The sequence below is a fragment of the Epinephelus lanceolatus genome, chromosome 10, assembly GCF_041903045.1.
Source record: "Epinephelus lanceolatus isolate andai-2023 chromosome 10, ASM4190304v1, whole genome shotgun sequence".
NCBI classification, from domain to species: domain Eukaryota; kingdom Metazoa; phylum Chordata; class Actinopteri; order Perciformes; family Serranidae; genus Epinephelus; species Epinephelus lanceolatus.
The window spans coordinates 1,676,061-1,694,321 of NC_135743.1; the positions used below are offsets into that span (position 1 = coordinate 1,676,061).

An 18,261-nucleotide genomic window follows, 5' to 3' on the forward strand; every position below is an offset into this window, starting at 1 on the left:
TGTGGGCTTTTCTTTTGGACATGCATCTCTACTCCGGCCCTGCAAGCTACAGCACAGAGCCGACTGTAAACAGACAAAAACCTCAGACGTGTCCAAAGACTGCTCCCCTGAATGATACTGACATATCCCACGTCTTAATAGAGAGATGCTACCTTAAAAAATGTAGTATGCTGTTTACATGACTGTATTAAATTCAGAAAGTTGTCATATCCTGAATAATAGTGGAATATTCATATGCATGTAAACAGAGTCAGTGAAAGTCGTTGCCACAGAGAACTGCTGTTCCGAGTATTTGAAGATCATACTGAACAGATTTAGTTTCCACTCTTTTTCTTTCCAGGCCTCCTTTTGTTGTAAATATTTAGCAGTTTGTAAGATGAAAACCACACCAGCTCAAAAACAATCCAGACTCTTCAGCAATGATGCTTATTTTCTCCAATATGTTTGGAAATCTCACAGTGAGGTTGTAACGGGCTTTGATGCTGCAATTGTCATGAAACCAACTGGGCTCATAAATGGCCGTGGAAACTTTCAATTCAGCCATGAAAAACACCCAAAACTGGAACGGTCTGGGTTTGTTCTACCCGCCAGCAGTAACATGGTTTTACAGCTGCAACAAGTGCATGTCTGAGAGGGCGGGCCGTGTCGGTGAGACTGCATGTTTCAGTCCGCCACTTTAAAGACTCGTGTTTTATAACCAAACACAAGAATGTTCTTGTCCAAGTGTAAAACGGTTTATTTACACGCTGAAGATGTGAAAGTAAAAACAAAAGCATTAATGAGCTTTTTGAATTTCACACAACAGTCGGTGTTGACAGTGATTGACAGCCACTGTCCTGCCCTCGCTGTTGTGCAAAATGTAAATGCAGCCATATGTGGAGCCCAGCAGGTCTCATTAGAAGCTTGACACGCTCAATAATAAATCATCAGAGTGGGAAATTACCAGCAGTCACAGCCGATACGATGACGGAAAAATATGCTTGGTAGGAAAGTTCACTCTTGCAACTAACCATTACGCTGCAGTCCTGTTCTGTTCTTAACATGTACACATCTTTCTGTTTCACAATATGAAACTCCTCTCTGTCATTTGGAGCCAGATTTATTTCTGCTCCATTTTCTTATTTTGCCAAACGTGTCCTGACAGGCCCTGAACACTGTAATTCCTTCACAGGACTCAGTGACAGTGAGGCTTTTCTGTTTGCTGTGATTTGAGATCAAGGCTAAATGCACGCAACATTCAGCCACTAGACTCAAAGCAGACTGTCAACATGTTTTTGTTGCAAAGATCCAGATGTTTTCCAAATCTTCATTCCTTAACTGGATTGGACGAGACTCTTCAGTGTCCAGTTGGATTCAAATGACTTTAAATTACGTTTAATTAAACTGTTGCTTCTGATTATTTCTCCACAAAGCCAAGTGTTACTGAAAGAAAATAACTTAGTCAGTCGTTCTGTGCCATTCCTGAATCGTTCCAAATGCTGGAAGTTCTCAAAATAATTCTCCGCACTTTTCCAGCCTTTCCTGATCTGCATAGAAACCCCCCATCACTTGACTCAAAGCGTGGCACTTTTCCCCCACTGTCTGGCTCGCAGTGTGCTAATGTTTTCCAGGCGAGAATCAGTCGCTTATTCATCCCCTCTTCTTTCTTTTTTTGTCCTCCAAAGGGAATTTTCACCTGAGTCAGGATAAAGCTGTGGAGGCTTGACGGAAACACCCGACCTAAGGCCGCTTGTCTGCCTACGCCTCCTCATCCCTGACTGAACCCTGAGGCTCGCCCACCGGCTCATCTCGGTTCAGCGGGATTACACACAAACTGGAGAGAGTCACAGATATCAAATGTACAGGAACCCATGAATAACCTCCAGAAAGCACCAAAGCAAAGCGACGGTCCCACACACCTCTGACAGACAGCGTTTTGTTTTTTGACCTTTATTTTCTAAGAGAATTTAAAATCTTAAAAAACTGTAAAACAGTGAACTTACGAGCAACATGTGAATGTTTCTCTTAAACGTGGTGAAAATTGAAAGCAGATTTGATCTGGCCATCAATCTTGGTTAATCTATGGAACTAAAAATACAGACAAGAACCAAACTGGGTCTCAGACACTGAGTCATGAAGTTTCAAGGCAGGAATTTTGGCATAAACATTCTGTGGGTTGTTTTTCTGCACTATGAACTCAGATATGAGAAACTATTATTGTTTATTAGAGTGATGAATATGTCAAGAGAAGTTCACAAACTCCACAGTTGCACAACATGGAAAACTGACAAGTGATGAAATGGTTTTTTACTGATATTTTGTCTACAGGTGTGAGTGGGCGGCAGGGAGAGGCACATTTACCCATCATGAACTTGACAGGTATGATGACCTGGCACATTAAAGGGGTTCTACGTGATTCTCAGCATGAAGGTGTCTGAGCCTGCAGCTAGGAGCTAATGGAGCTAACTCCATAAACTGTGCTAAATCGTTAAAGACAACCTTCTTTCATTTAATATAAAATGATATGAAGTCTTTGACAATAAACGGTTCCTCAGTTTCCTCATTTAAAATAAAATATTTCCCAATGTGCAAATGGGCACACCTATACATTTTTTGGACGATGGCAAAGGTGCTGACAGAGCTAACAGTAGCCCCTGTACACTGCCTGTTGTGCCGTTATGCCGCATCATTGTTCTGTATAAATGGTACAATCGCTGAATGATGGGATCATGCGTGGCACAGGTGTGGTGTTTTGACAACGTGTTATGCATGCAACCCACCGCAAGAGATTTAAGAAAACGCTAACTCAATGAAAAAGTAGTTTAGCTAGTGCTAAATGGGGGGTACCGATGGGTGGGTGCTACGCTTCCACAACGCCACCGTGCCAATATCAGCACTAACCACAGTATAAGTGCAATGCAAAGCAGGAATAATGAGCTAGCTGGTGGGATACACATGTGCACTAACATGCACAACAAACCACAGAGAAGCTCAGATTAAATTACTCTGCTGAGAACGCTGTTACTCCACCATATCTTTACAAAGCAGATAAATGATAACAGACCTGCAATTGTGCCTTTCCATTCCTCAACCACTCAGAGCACCTTAACCCGTTCACACACACACACATTCACACAGCGGTGGCCGACGCTGTCATACAAATTAAACACCCACACACATTTACACGCAGCCATCAGGAGCAATCTGGGGTTCAGTATCTTTCCCACGGACACTTGGCCATGCAGACTGGGTATCAAACCAAACAGGGGTTTGCTGCTGTATTAATGCTCTGACTGTCACATACAGAAGCTTTAAAACAAGAAAAGAAAGAGTCATCACTTTTTACCTTCCAGCTGTGTATTTCATGTAGACTGTCATCTGCACAGAGCAGTAACTTACGAGACAAAACCAGCCAGTGTCTGGTTGGAGGTGATTTCCCTGCTGAAGCAGCGTCACACAACGCAGAGGTTTTAATACACAGCCCTCTGGCTACATCTGCTGGACTGACTGGCAAACTTCAGCTCAAGTCTCCAAACTCCAGAGACTCCAAATTTAATGGCTGAACTAAAAATTAAGTTCTAAGTTCACTGTAGAAGGTAAACTGTTGTTTTAAAGTTCTGTTGGTGTTACCTGGTATATCCTGAAGGGGATGTATCTGAAGCCTCCCTCCTCAGTGGGATATTCCATCAGCTTCCTGTTCATGGCCCAGAACTGGTCAAACTTATCTGTAAGAACACAAATACACACAGATAAGCAACTGTAAAGTCTCCAAGTACACACAGCTCAGCTCAACAGATAATGAGACATGATTTGATTAAAAGTCATCTCTCTCCAGCAAGTGAGGGCTGTAAGTGCAAAACAAATAATACTTCTGTTCCTTTATAGTTGTGTTTAGACCAAACGCAAAGCAACACTTTTCTGTGCAGTGCGATTACATACAAAGCCAATGTGAAGACGCAAATACTCTTGTGCACTACTTGAGCAAAAAATTTGCTTGATGCTGTGTCATGAAAGCCGACCAGCGTTGAGATCTGGTTGAGTTTTTCTCTAGACCCGCCTAATATTGAGTGCAGTTACACGGACATGAATAACCAGTTTATTAGGCTTATCCTGGTTATGATCATATTTGGGATACGGTGTTTCCATGAGCTCTGAGAAACCAGGTTATTCATATTCCCATATACATCCTGGTTACTTTCAGAGTACTCCAGCTAGCATGTTGCACAGAAAATGGTGTTTACGTGCGCACACACATAAACAGAATACTCCAAAAACCTGATCATAAACAGGTTTTTCATGTCCATGTCAAAGCACAGATTTTGGGAGAGACTGTGTAGTCAGCAGATATCAGGGCCAACACTTCCTCTTCCATGTGCTGCTCATTTACAGTTCGATCAGCAACTTGAGACGGGTCCAGACAACATTTTAGCTAATGATGTGAAATCTGCACATGAGAGGAGGGAAATAATTTTATTTTAGAAACTAATAGAAAGCTTAATTGTCGCTAGGTGACAAGTGATGGGGTTGACATTGCATTTCGGCCATGTGTTTCACTTTTTTTGCTCTCCACACGGACTGTTTACATCAGGCAACCAAAGCTCGCTCAAACATAATTGGCCAATCCTACTCAGACTACAGACAAACACCAGAACACTTCAGGTACTTTCTCCTGACATCAGCGAGAATAAGAAACAAAGTGCAAACAAATTGTCGCTGTCTGTGGGAACCTGCAGCTCTACGACTTAACGTCAGTAAGTCAACACAAACAAGAAGAAAGTGAGTAAAGCCACACAACTACAAGGTCCTCAGTCCTCAGTGTATGTATGTGTTACTATCAGTTGTTCTTCACTACGGACCAAGTTAGCAATAGGGCTGCAACGATTAGTTGACTAATCGATGACTCATCGACTATTAAAATAATCGGTGACTATTTTAGTTGGTTTGAGTCATTTTTCATAGAAAAGTACTGTAAAAGTACCCAAAATACTCTTATCACAGCTTGTTACATTCAATTATTGGCAGCTTTACACACTCTCCCATGACGGTGAACTAAACCCCTTTGCCGTGAGTACGAACAAGACATTAGATGACATCATTTTGGGGTTTGGGAGAAACAGACCGACATTTTTCAACATTTTAAAATAAAAGATAAAATGATTAGTCGACTAATCGAAGAGATAATCGACAGATTAGTTGACAATGAAAATAATCGTTAGTTGCAGCCCTAGTTAGCACTGATGTTAGCATTAGCTTCCTTTTGCAAAATACTCCAAAAAAAAAAAAAAAAAAAAAAAGGATGATAAGATAAAGACTGCTCGTCTCTCTCGTCTTCTCTTACTGTTGTTTCCACATAACCAAAACAAAGCTGATGTGCTTTCACTTCTCTGTGATGATCACTATTACGATCTAACTTATCATCATGTCTTTTGTTATTCTGACAAACTGCAGCACACAAAAATGTGACCTAACCTGAAGGTGCACCTGCACAGGCAGCAGGAAACAGAAAACCTGTCCAGAGCTGAAAGACTTCTTGTCTTGTTGTTTGATCAGACATTTTATGATCAAATCAAAACTGCAAATTTTAAACTCAATGACTACTTGTGTTTAACATTTGAAGCAGAGGGGTTGGTAGAAAAAACATCTTTCTAAAAGTATTTAAATTTCTCTATATTGTTATTAAAACTGAGACAACATTTTGAAACTATGGAAACATTTCAAACAATTCCCTGCACTGGTTCATGCCACTGCACCTCAGTGTCTCTGAGAATCGCCAAGCTGTAGAAACATTTTCAGATGCCACTAAAAAAGCTTCATAGTGCAACTGACTCTGTAGCTTAAAAGTTAAATATTGTTGGCTGCAGGTCTGGTTGTCTTGGAGGATGACAGTAATGCCATTAAAAAACTCACAGTGTGATATGTTACAAAGAATGACGCCAGGTGAAATTATGTGTACAGTGTAAAATGTGCAAGAGACTCAAATTGTTCTTTAACCTGAACGAACACCAGCTTCTGTTCACCTCCGCCCCTTCACACAGAGAGCAGAGGTCAGAGTCAGTCATGGAGAAGAACCTCTGAGAAGGCTGATGGAAACTGAGCATCTTCTATCAGGCACAATTCAGCAGGTCGGGTCGAGGAGCTTTAGCTTTGGTGATCTGGTTGGAGGACGGCATTTCATCATCTAAAACGAGTCCTCCCTGCACGCTCTGGTTTCAAACCCTCCATCTCCTCTCACCTCTCGCTTTCACACCAACCTTCTGTTTTCTCTCCTGGATGAAAGTACGAGCCATCCCTGTTTCTCTCTCTCTGTTTCTGGTCTCTTTTGGGTGTGAGAGTTTTGGTTTAGAAAAAGTTTCATCTCTCACTTTCATGTGTAACAGCCTGCTTCTGTTTGGATTAGTTCACAATTCTTATCTGTTTCTGTGTTTAACGGAGTTACAAACTGTTTCAAACAGCGTGAACCGCACCCTGAACTTTTCACTGCATCTTTTAATCTGTCTCCTACATTCATGTATTTTGTTCCTCTCTAGTATAAAGATGTGTCATCACTCTCTGTGAGTTTCAGGGGAAAGTGGAAGAGAGAGAAGCAGCTGAAGTTTTGTGGGTTTGTCTGCAAATCTGTTCAAAACATCCTCAGTGCTCCGTGCACACTTTGACTCTTACATGTCATTTGAATACTGCAACAAATGATCTCCAGTTTTCTGAACATTACTTTACTTTCCTGTTAATTTTGTTGTGAAATACTTGCACACACTGCAGCGAAAAATGCTTACTAATAACTGGAAATCAAAAGCTGCACGTCCCCAAATACACTGAATTAATGAACTTACTGCACACCTGAAAAAATATTATGTAATGCCTTCAGGGATGTGACTCTTCCTGGACCAACTTTTAGTTTAACCTTTATGTCCAAATGTCCATAAAGTTTAATTTCAGTTCAGCCTCTCTGTAAATATATTTAAGTAATAGTATCCTTATAGCTATTTTTTAGGTTTTGGTTTTTGTTCTTTGCGTCTTTCCTATTGTTTCTGGATATTTGTACTTTTACTTTTTCTTATTAAAATATTATTTTCACATGCACAAACGGAAACACATTTGGAGCAGCACCTGCACTGTAATTTGAACGTCTGTTTTTAAAAACAAATCTTTGCAAATGTGTTCTGAAATATCCTCAGTTTGTGTTGAAGGTTTTTCAAGTAACCATAATATATTTGGACCCACTTGCCGGGCATTTTTCAAACATACCAGATTCAAACTTTATTCAAACATAATTTCATGGCGTTGGCACACAAGACGGAAGAGACGGCAGGCAGGGACAAAATGAAGAAAAATATGTGATGATGAACAAAAAATTGTCACACACCGACGCTTATATGAGCTACGTTGCGTCAACAGTAGCAAGCGTGAAATTTAATTGATCACTCGATAGGCCATGCAGTGCTGCCACAGTGTATGTAATATGCTGCTGTGAGCTGTAATTGAGGGAAAAAACACATCTGGTATTGTTTGGTATGAGCAAAGTTTTATGTTTTTTTTAAATCATGATTAATCGATTACTCGATTGTTAAGTTGACTAATAATCTATGAAGGAAAATGCTTCCAATTTGCGTCGACAGCCACAGAAAATAAATTTGCCGTTATGTTGCATGACGTGGGAGGTTAACCACGGAGGATTACTGTAACAATTTCATTACAAAAGAAAATCCCATGACTTTTCCAGACCTGAAAAATGTGATATGAAGTTCTGTGACTTTTTTAGATTTTCCATGACTGTGGGAACGCTGAGTGTTTCACAAACAGCAGCTTAACTTCAAGAGAAATTATCAAAATGTAAATGAAGGGACCAGTGAGTCAGAATATCATTTATGTTAAAAGTTACTGTACATTGTTTTCTGCTTTTATTAGTGAGTCGGCTGTGATCACTATTAGAGGATTAACAGTTTATTATTTATAGAGGTAAAATTATAGATACTTCTGACACTATGAAGATGAGAGGCTCCTTCAGAGCAGCACAGGAACAATTTCAGTGTTTCACTACAGACAGAAACAATATACTGACAGCACATTCAAATATACGTTAAGGCCAACTTTCACTCATGTGGGAGTTAACATTACAGTTAAAACCTGTCACATGGCTCGTTCATTCTACAGTGGATAAAACATATTTAACTTGTATTGATCTTTGTTGATCTTTATCAGTTTAGTTTATCAATTTTGTCCATTGTAAAAAAAAACATCTGCACACTTTTGAAACTTGTTAAAGTTGTTTGATCAAACTAAAATCTGAAATATTTGCAGGTTTGAGCTTTTTAAGTTTTAGAGTATTTTACATTGAACACATTTTTGCTTCTTATTTTGGAGGATAAAAAAGACATTTGAAGGAATTACCATGGCTTTTTTTTTTTACAATTCTAACAATTCATTGACTTAATGACTGATTGATTAATCAAAAAAGTGATTGATAGATTAATTAAAATGAAACTAATTGTTTGTTGCAACCTAACTCAACAGAAAGAAGAGTTACTGTGTGCTAATGATGACGAGTTCAGAAAGAGGAGAGGCAAGACAAGTCTAGATTAAAATAAGGTGACATATTTATAAGTGACTGGCTGAGAGAGACGCAACATCACTGGTGACCAATGTGTTTATTGTTGCTGTGTTTGATCAACTCGACCTGCAGTGATTCCAAGAATCTCACACCACGCTTTTGGTTTTGTTCTTCAAAGATGAGCTCAAACCTCAAACTTGAGAATCCACCCCACCAACCCCCCTCCCCCCCCAGCGCCGGCTCCCACATCAGAGGCTTCGTCCAATGCTTCAGCCCCCCCCCCCACCCCAGCTTCACCTACACAAACCGCCGCAATCACAACCAACGGCCAATCAGAGATCAACCTGAGCAGACGGGTGGCGACGGAAAGGGAAGCTGGTGGGTGTTTAGGTGGGAGACGTTTTGGAAGTGGAGGCTTCAAAGACTGCTATCAGACTAAAGGGAGATTTGTGTGTGTGTGTGTGTGCGCTGTAACATACAAGAAGTGTGTGCACACATGTGTGCGAGCATGTGTGAATCGCTGTGTAAGTGTGTGTGTTGCAGGGAGACAACGTGTGTGCATCTGAGTGTTAATGAGTGAACGTGTGTCACTTCCCCAACAGCTGCTTGTGGTCTTTCTCTTTTGAAAGTGTGTGTGTGTGTGTGTGTGTGTGTGTGTGCCCTCCTCACCTTTGAGCATGCTAATTCACAGCTGCTTATAGAAATGTGTGTGTGTGTGTGTGTGTGTGTGTGTGTGTCTCACCGTTCTGCAGGCCCATCCACAGCTGTTTATGATCTTTCTTCTGCATGTCATTGACGACTTGGCTCTTGTGCTTGAGGGCGTCGGCCTCCTTGATGCTGGACATGAAGTGGGCTTCGATCACAGAGTTGGACGGGCAGTGGAGCAGGTCGCGCTCTGGAAAGTTCTGACACATGCACAAGAAAAACATTTTATTTAAAGCTGCATTCTCGTATCTTTAACCACTAGGGGCAGAAGAGCTCCACAACAAGCTGTCGAACATGTTATCGAACTGTCTACATGTGAATCTACTGCGGCAGACACAGGGCGAAGTTATCATTTAAGGAGCAGTGCCACATTCACATTCTGTGTGTGTTGCTCTGTCAGCATTGTTGCTGTTGTTTAGCACTGTTAACTGCCGGCCACCTGCTCAGCCACTTCTATATTGAGAACTGTGTGCAGCAACTCATCCACTCTGAATTTGCCCTCAAATTTACGACTACAGTTGAACACAAACTGTAGTTTAGTTTAGTTTAGTTTAGTTTATTTCGGTCATTTTCAAAATATGGACTCAAATACAACAAAGAAGAAAAGAAAACAATAAATAAACCTGAAGTCAATGCTAATATAGCATTACACCAAAATACAAACAAACAAACAAAACGAGACCGAAAAGGTGTAGGCTGAAGCTTAGCTTATTACGCCTACCGTTTTATAATCAGTTTCTGTCAGCTCCTACATAACTGTATACAGAGCAGTAGAGCCAAAAAAGAAAACATTAAATATACTTTTACATGGACCTATTATCAATTCAAACTCAGACACTTACAAATACACTCACACATTATATTTACTTGATGAGCAAACGATTCTTCAATATTTTTTTAAATATTACTTCACCCTTTAATTTCCATTTCCAAGGCATTCCACAGATTAACCCCATAAACTGAAACACATCTTGGTTTGACATTGGTTCTGTTCTTTGTTTTTGTGAACGTGCAGCTTCCTCTCAGTTCATACACACTTTGTCTTTTCTGAAACAACTTCTGGATACAGTGTGGCAGCAGATTATTATATGCTTTGAACATCAACAGTGATATTTTGAAATCTACAAATTCACTGAATTTGAGCATGTGAAAATGTATAAATAATTTGTTTGTTGGTTCCCGATAATCAGCTCTGTTTATAACTCTGATCGCTCTTTTCTGAAACAAAAGAATTGGATTAGTGATTGTTTGTATGATTTCCCTCAAACCTCCACACAGTAAGTAATGTATGGTAGTATGAAGGAATGATACAATGTTTGTAATGAATTTGTATTAAGAATTTCTTTTGCTTTATACAAGATTGCTATAGACTTTGATATTTTCTTTTAAATATAATCTATATGCAGTTTCCAACATAATTTATGGTCAATGACAACTCCCAAAAATGTATTCTCGTAATCTCTTTCTATTTCAATTTTATCTATCATGATTTGAACCTTTTTATTGACCTTACGATTTCCAAAAATTACATATTTGGTTTTATTTACATTCAATGACAATTTATTGACACTGAACCAATGTTTTAAAATATCTAATTCCATTTCCACTGTATCCAGCAGCCGTTCAAGGTTTTTACCAGAACAAAATAAGTTAGTATTGTCTGCAAACACAACAAAATTTAACAATTTGGACACATTACAAATATCATTTATATACAATATGAATAATTTTGGACCTAGTACCGATCCTTGTGGAACCCCACATACAACCTGCAGCAGGTCAGACTTGTTATTGTGAATTTGAACATATTGATGTCTATTTTCAAGGTAGTTATTGATCCATTTATGTGCTATCCCTCTTACTCCATATTTTTCTAACTTGTTCATTAAAAGTCTATGGTCAGTTGTGTCGAATGCTTTTCTCAGGTCAATGAAAATGCCAACTGTATATTCTTTATTGTCTATACTGCATTCGATATACAGATAAAATATACAGAAACACAGTATTGTGGACACTGTGCATGGACACGCACTCTGTGGTTGACTCTCACCTTAAAGTGCACAGTGATGCTCCAGGGTAAGACAGTGCTGGACGCGTGGAAGTCAAACAGAACTCCAATTGGATAGTGCCTAGAACCGGGAAACACAAACAGGAAATAACGTTACCCGTGAAAACCTTGACTCAACATCACAGACGAGAATGAGTTCAGTTCCCCAGACCGAGACACTCCCATTATTCCTTGGGAAAATCTTTGAACTAACCACCAGTATCACATAGTTTTATCTGCCCAAACCTCAACACTGCGCGTCCATTTAGACCTGACCAACAAACCGTCATTAGCAAATGTACTAAAATGACTGCTGAAGTTACTGTGACTTATTGAGAGATTCAAGGAGACAAGTAGAATTGGTGTCAGTTTTTTGTCGTTTTCCGATGTTGTTGCGTTTGCTTTTCTCTGGAAGTTTAAACTTCAGGAGACAGTTTACATTTCACTCAAGCATTTCTATTTGTCATTTCCTGTGTTTCAGTCAACAGGGACGAGATGCTTTCCTTATCGCAGCGTCAGATCAAATGAGTGTATTTAAGATATTTTCACGGCCAATCACACTCACTGACTATGTTAGTCATTTAGTTCGAGTTCCCCTAAATCCCACCACACAGTTTGTACCTAATCAGTTATTTACAGAATGCCAAAACTGAGGACAAACTCCCATTACAGGTTTACAAAGAATCTACAATTTCCAATGAGTCAAGAAAAGCAGCAAACGAGATGTTGCATCTCAAGGGGTTTATCCCGTTAATAAAGAAATTTCACAGCAGTACGTCACATTTAAGAGGCTGAAACCAGCAAACATTACTGATATTTACACATGATAACAAACAATTAAAAGGATATCAGAAGTGATATCTGTAACTTATTCATTAAAAAGTATTTTACCCATATTACTGGAGATTTGCTGACACTGTCAACCAGGCGCATCATCTGTGCTGCAGTACTGACACCTTGTGGCTGAACTTTGTGCCTGCAGTCTGTGAACTTAATGTGATGCTGATCTCAGCAGACATGCAGATAATAAACTAAGTAGGTGCTCATGGTTCAGACTAGCTGAGGCTTCTGTCCTGGCTGTGAATGAGTAGCCTCAGAGCTGGAGGTGGTGTGAACACACTGCTATGGATCTGACTGTGACATTTGCAGGAGAATGTGGATGTTTACTTGAGGCAGCAGAACAAGGTACACAAACGAGGAGGAGACTAAACATCCCACAAAACAGACTGTAATAGTTTGGGGATCACTTATTTTTAACAAGCCATTTTCCTATGCAGATTTTAAAGCAGATAGTTGGATAAACCCACAGGTATTTTATTTGAGGAAATGTCTACAAGTTCTACAATCAGCAAAAATAAAACTGTATATGTATCAAAGCTGTAAATATAGACAGCGCAGGCAGTGCTGCTGCACTGGGGCCCATGAGGTGAGGGGGCCCATAGAGAGAGCAGGCCCTCCAACCATGTGTTAAGGGGAGTATGGGTCCTTTTAAGTGATGGCCACCTTCGAAATCTGCCTGTGTTCAAATAAGAACTCTCAGAAATTAAAGGGGAACTAATGTTTTTTTCAACCTGGGCCCTATTTTCGGATCTACTTTTGTCTAAATGAGTGATAGGATGTTCAATATGTGACATTTCTTCAGTATGAAGCTAGGGCTGACCTGCCTGCAGCCTATGAGCGCGCGCTATATTAAATAATAGGGCACTCAGACGGCGTCAAACAACGTCAAAATACGTCCACTAAAAGTGCATTCTTTTCTCACAGATAGGCTCGGATTGTTAGTATAATTATCTGACAACATAACGGAAAGGAGAAATGAACGTGAGTGTTTACCTTTAGCTGGATACAGACATGTTCCTCTGCCTGTTGCTGCTCCCTCTCTCTCCTCGTCCGCTCTTCAATGAGCTCTGCGTCCGTGTACGTCCGTGTACGTCCGTGTACGTCCGTGTTCAAATAAATACGGGCGCTCATCAAATTCAAATGGCTCATCCAGATCCAGTTGGTCAAAATCGGGTAAAAATTCAGCCATGACTACTCCAAACAGAGTAACTCCTCGCGTTTGTAAGGTCACTCCAGCGGTAACTTCCTGCAACAACTCAAATCTTGCGAGACGTGAGATTTCAGAGCCAGACTTTCACTCTAAGTGAGTGTTTTGACTTGCCACAACAACAAACATGTCCAAATTTTTACCCAGTTTTGACCAACTGGATCTGGATGAGCCATTTGAATTTGATGAGCGCCCGTATTTATTTGAACACGGAGTACACGGACGTACACGGATGCAGAGCTCATTGAAACTGAAGAGCGGACGAGGAGAGAGAGGGAGCAGCAACAGGCAGAGGAACATGTCTGAATCCAGCTAAAGGTAAACACACACGTTCATTTCTCCTTTCCGTTATGTTGTCAGATAATTATACTAACAATCCGAGCCTATCTGTGAGAAAAGAATGCACTTTTAGTGGACGTATTTTGACGTTGTTTGACGCTGTCTGAGTGCCCTATTATTTAATATAGCGTGTGCTCACGGGCTGCAGGCAGGTCAGCCCTAGCTTCATACTGGAGAAATGTTACATATTGAACATCCTATCACTCATTTAGACAAAAGCAGATCGGAAAATAGGGCCCAGGTTGAAAAAACATTAGTTCCCCTTTAAAAACAGCCATTTGATATAAATGCAGCTGAAAAAGACAAACACATCTCTGCCATGATTATTTTCTCTTTTTTTGTAAAATAGTCAACAGTCATCTGTAACAAAATTATATGCTTATTCTATCATTATAAATCACCCATTAAAATTGTTAAATTAAATTCATAATTTCTTTTTTTCTTTTGTGTTTTTGTCAAATAAAGATATGCAATCATAATTGCTTGGTAATATATATGTTGATGTTATCCAGCGTAGAGTCTCTGATCATGTGACGAGATGATATGTGCATGACAGTGTGCGCTAGGGTCTGTCAAAATAGCATGCACCTGGCTCCATTGAAACTACCTTACACCTCTGGTATGAATAATAAGAAAATAATGAGATTCTGATATATAAATACAACAAACTGCTCTTTTTATTTAACCTTTTTTTTTTTAACCAGGAATGGTACCAGTGAGATTCAAAATCTCTTTTTCAAGGGAGTCCTGGCCGAGAAGGCAGCATGAAGAATTTCACATAAAAGAATTAACAGATTAAAAACACACACAGTAACAAGATTAAACCAACAGCATAAAAACTCACCCATAAGAAACAAACAACAGACTTAAACCCAACAGCCAGTTTACCACAATTACAATTAGCAGCATTCAGTAACCATTCATGCACAGTCAGTGGTCAAAGGGTCTTTAATCCTGTTGTAAAATCTCCCATGTTTATAACAGAATCTACTTTAAGGAGACTCTGTAGCTGAAATCAAGACGAGGGAGCAAAACTTTAAAAGCACTTTCACCAAAGACAGTGCAGATTTAGGGAGTGACGTACATGAGCTGTCTACGTGAGCAAAGGCTGCAGCTACTGACAGTTTTAGAGTCAGTAGAGAACATAAATAAGGAGGCAGTTCATGTTCGATGGCCTCATAAAGAAAAGTGTACCAGAGTTCTGTTCTACAGCTGTATAGAGAAGACAAACCAACTTTCTCATACTAACTGTCAGGATGTGTGGAAACCTGAGTCAGAGACAAATCACAGCGCAGCACGGTTCACTGAATTTTCAGGCAGGATGAATTTGCATGCAGATATAAAATGACACCAGAATCAACCGATTTTTCACTCGCGCCAAAAGAGACACAGCATTTGTTTCTCTGATAGAAACCAAGAACACTTGATATGATGTTTGAAAGACAGCTTGTCTTCTGGGAAAACAAACAGGTATTGATACACGTTCAATCGCCTCATTATTTAAGCAACAATCTGATTTACATCATCAGCTGTCATCTTCAGACTGAAAAGCACGTCATTTTCTTTCTATCAGCATTCAAGTCTCAGTTCACAAAGTTTCCTCTGAACGAACTGAGACTTACACTAACATACATTTGGCTTACAGGCTGCAATAATGGACAACCAGGGACACAAGGTAACACATTCAAAAATCCACCATCTTTGTTTCCCCTGAGAGAAACTATCTAAATCCGTTCATCCAGCGACCGCTCTCTTACCATTTCAGTGGCGTCCCTTCGTACTCGAACCACATCTCCTCCACGTCCTCGGCCCTCATGACTTTATGGAAGTGTTTCTTCACTTTGTCTGTGACCAGAGTCAGGTAGCTCACCCTGGGTAACAGCAGCTGAGAGAGCCGACGGGAGACACGAAGAGACATGTTGCTGTTTACATCATTATAGTAAAGAGCTGCAAGTAGTGTGTTTGTAGTCAAAGTGGCTGTGCTCGGTGTGTTTATTGAAAAATTAGAAAAATGCTGAGGCTTTCTTCAACCTGCTCTGTGGTGTCTTCAGTTTTTCCAGTCTCCACATACACAGATTCTGATGTGAATTTTACACACAGGGTCTGATATCAACACCCACCAAGTGTCAAATGTAGGTAGATTTTTTGTTTGGTGAGTAAATCTCAAAGGGCTATCCACCACACTGGCGAATAAATGTTTGTAGCAAAATAGTCATGTAAGAAAAAACTATGCTGAGAATCCCAACCTGACTTTGGTGTCATAAATTACAGGCACATTGCTCTGTCGCTCCTCTGTCTGTCTGTCTGTCTGTCTGTCAGAGCAGCAGGGCATCACAGAAACACACACAGATGCGCACAAACTGTGATGTGTACTTAAACGCATCTGCAGCAAAACTGACCATTTCAAGCACTCCTAGTTACGTGACACTGTTTATCATATAGGATGTGAGCTGATCCACTTAACTATCACTTACCACTGGTCTGCAAAGAAGAGGGTGACTGAGGGTGAAGCAAGTGAGGAGTCTGAGGAGGATGTTTAAGTTGATCACAATGATTGAGAATCCACCAGGTTTACAAAACCTTCAAGTGTGCTTTTATGTTTGACCCTCAAGTACATCTAAAAACAAATACTACAGCAGAATTTTGAGATCAAGCCATCTCGAGTTGTTTTCTGGCTTGAACAGCTGATCATTATATGAATATAATTTTGGTTCAAATCTTGCTCTGGTCTCATCCTTAAGTTTGAATTCAATGAAATGTACTGAAACTGATGTGAATGTGATGCAAAAAAGCCATTTATTTTTTTGCCAGTAAATCTCAGACACTTATTTTTGATTTGAAGGTGCACATTAGCTGCAGTGTGCTTTTAACACCCTGTGATACACTACAATGAACCACGCTAAAGACAACAGCTCTTCTTTTCATCAATAATGAATGTGCAGGCATGTTTTCAGATTTTAAGTACAAGGGAGTACTGTGTGGCGTTGTTTGTGCTGAAGCAGCACGCTGTGAGTGAAAAGCTCCTTTCTCCTCTGACCACTGTTCAATAAGAGCAGCTACCAGACTGACAGAGAGCACAGAGGACAGCAATCATGTGATAAATGAATGGCTAATTACACCGCTACTATTAATCACTCACATACACTGTGAGGCCCAGTCCATCCATGACACAATATTTTAATGTCAAGTTTACACAAATGCCTCTGATTGTCAAAATGACATAAAAACTTTATGTTCACTTGACACAAAAACTCATCCCTTGTGAGCCCGACAGAACTTTATTTATTAAATGTTAAATTCCTGCCAGACAAGGATCATGTGGCACATTTTTATTTTTTGTCTGGTGTGCCCAAAACTTCTGTGTTACTGTCTTGTACTAAGCTAAAAGTTTTGAGTGTAAGCTGTCTCCAAAAAACATTTAAGTTAAATGAGCAAATTTAGGTTTACAGTGTACACCCTGCTGATGAAACACACAGGATACAGCTTTTTGTGTCTCTGTATTCATTCACACACACTCCTGTTAGACACAAAGCTGTGGGCTTAGATCCAGGAACCATGGAGGTGAGTGTCTCAGCACTGATGGCGGGTAAAAGCAACAGTCAGGTGTGGCCTCAGGTGTTAGAGCCATGTGAAGACAGACAGTAAGACTTACATAGTAGGGCTCGGCCTCTCTCTCAGTGACCTCATCCTGGTTCAGGGTGAAGCAGGTCGGGATCCGGCCGAACCAAACGTCTCTCAACACGTCCTTGTCATCTGCCATGCTGCTGCTGCTCCCAGCGGCACATACAGAATAAATCCCCCAAACACAGAGCCAGAAGTCCAGCAGCAGACAACTTCCTGCTGTCAACAACACAGCAAAACACACAGGAGAGCATGAATAAAACTTTTAGCAACACGAACCCTAAAAACCACAATGAAGAGGGCAGTGAAACAGAAGCTAGCACCACATTGACTCTGGTTATTAAGCTTCCAGCAAGCCGCATCTGTCTTTATCAGATCGTTAGGGGAGTTATTACTAAGTTATAAACCAGGAGAAGACAGCGACTCGCCTGCTAGACTCTCAAACTAACTCCAAACCTGTCAAACTGCGCAGATGTTATGCAGAAACTGACGTTAGCTTGAAGGCTAGCTAAGCTAACTTAGCTCGTGAAAACACAGCAAAGAAATGTTTATAATAAACAAATGCGCGTGCTGGCTGTGTGTCGTTGTTATTGTCCACAAACTGAATCGTGTTGTGTGCGAGGAAGAGACGGTGATACGTGAGGAAATCTTACTTTAGTCGATGTGTAGCAGTCGGCTTGAATGGAAGGAGGGCCGTGACTCGATGTTGTCATTCCCCTGCTGTCACCGGAAAACAGCTGAAAAAAACCGCTCACCGCAAAACAGCGACACTCAGCGGTCAGATCGGTGTACTGCAACAACAACAACAACAACAACAAACATTTAAAACTTAACGATGTTTATAAAAATTATTGACATTTTTAAATTAAATGCAAAATTAAGTTTATGTAGCAAATATCTAATGTATTTTAATCAACCTGTAGGTTTTATATTGTCATAAAAATCTAAACGTGTTTGTGAACAGATTCATAGTGATTG

The 18,261-nt window shown here is 40.2% G+C and overlaps 1 protein-coding gene across 2 annotated transcripts in view; it reads right to left on the reverse strand.

The window, feature by feature from the left end:
• The window catches only part of atg5 (ATG5 autophagy related 5 homolog (S. cerevisiae)), a 50,348-nt gene that overhangs the window by 30,443 nt on the left and 1,644 nt on the right, over positions 1–18,261 (reverse strand). Inside the window, exons 2-7 of one of the 2 annotated variants that reach the window (XM_078171258.1) lie at positions 17,937–18,074; positions 17,315–17,502; positions 15,420–15,547; positions 11,280–11,358; positions 9,267–9,429; positions 3,610–3,704 (exon numbers count right to left, since the gene is read on the reverse strand). In XM_078171258.1, the coding sequence (XP_078027384.1) occupies positions 3,610–3,704; positions 9,267–9,429; positions 11,280–11,358; positions 15,420–15,547; positions 17,315–17,422 (573 nt within the window). In that variant the 5' untranslated portion in view covers positions 17,423–17,502; positions 17,937–18,074. Of the gene's footprint in view, positions 1–3,609; positions 3,705–9,266; positions 9,430–11,279; positions 11,359–15,419; positions 15,548–17,314; positions 17,503–17,936; positions 18,075–18,261 lie in introns of those variants that run through there. The other variant, XM_033641643.2, reaches the window with a different exon arrangement.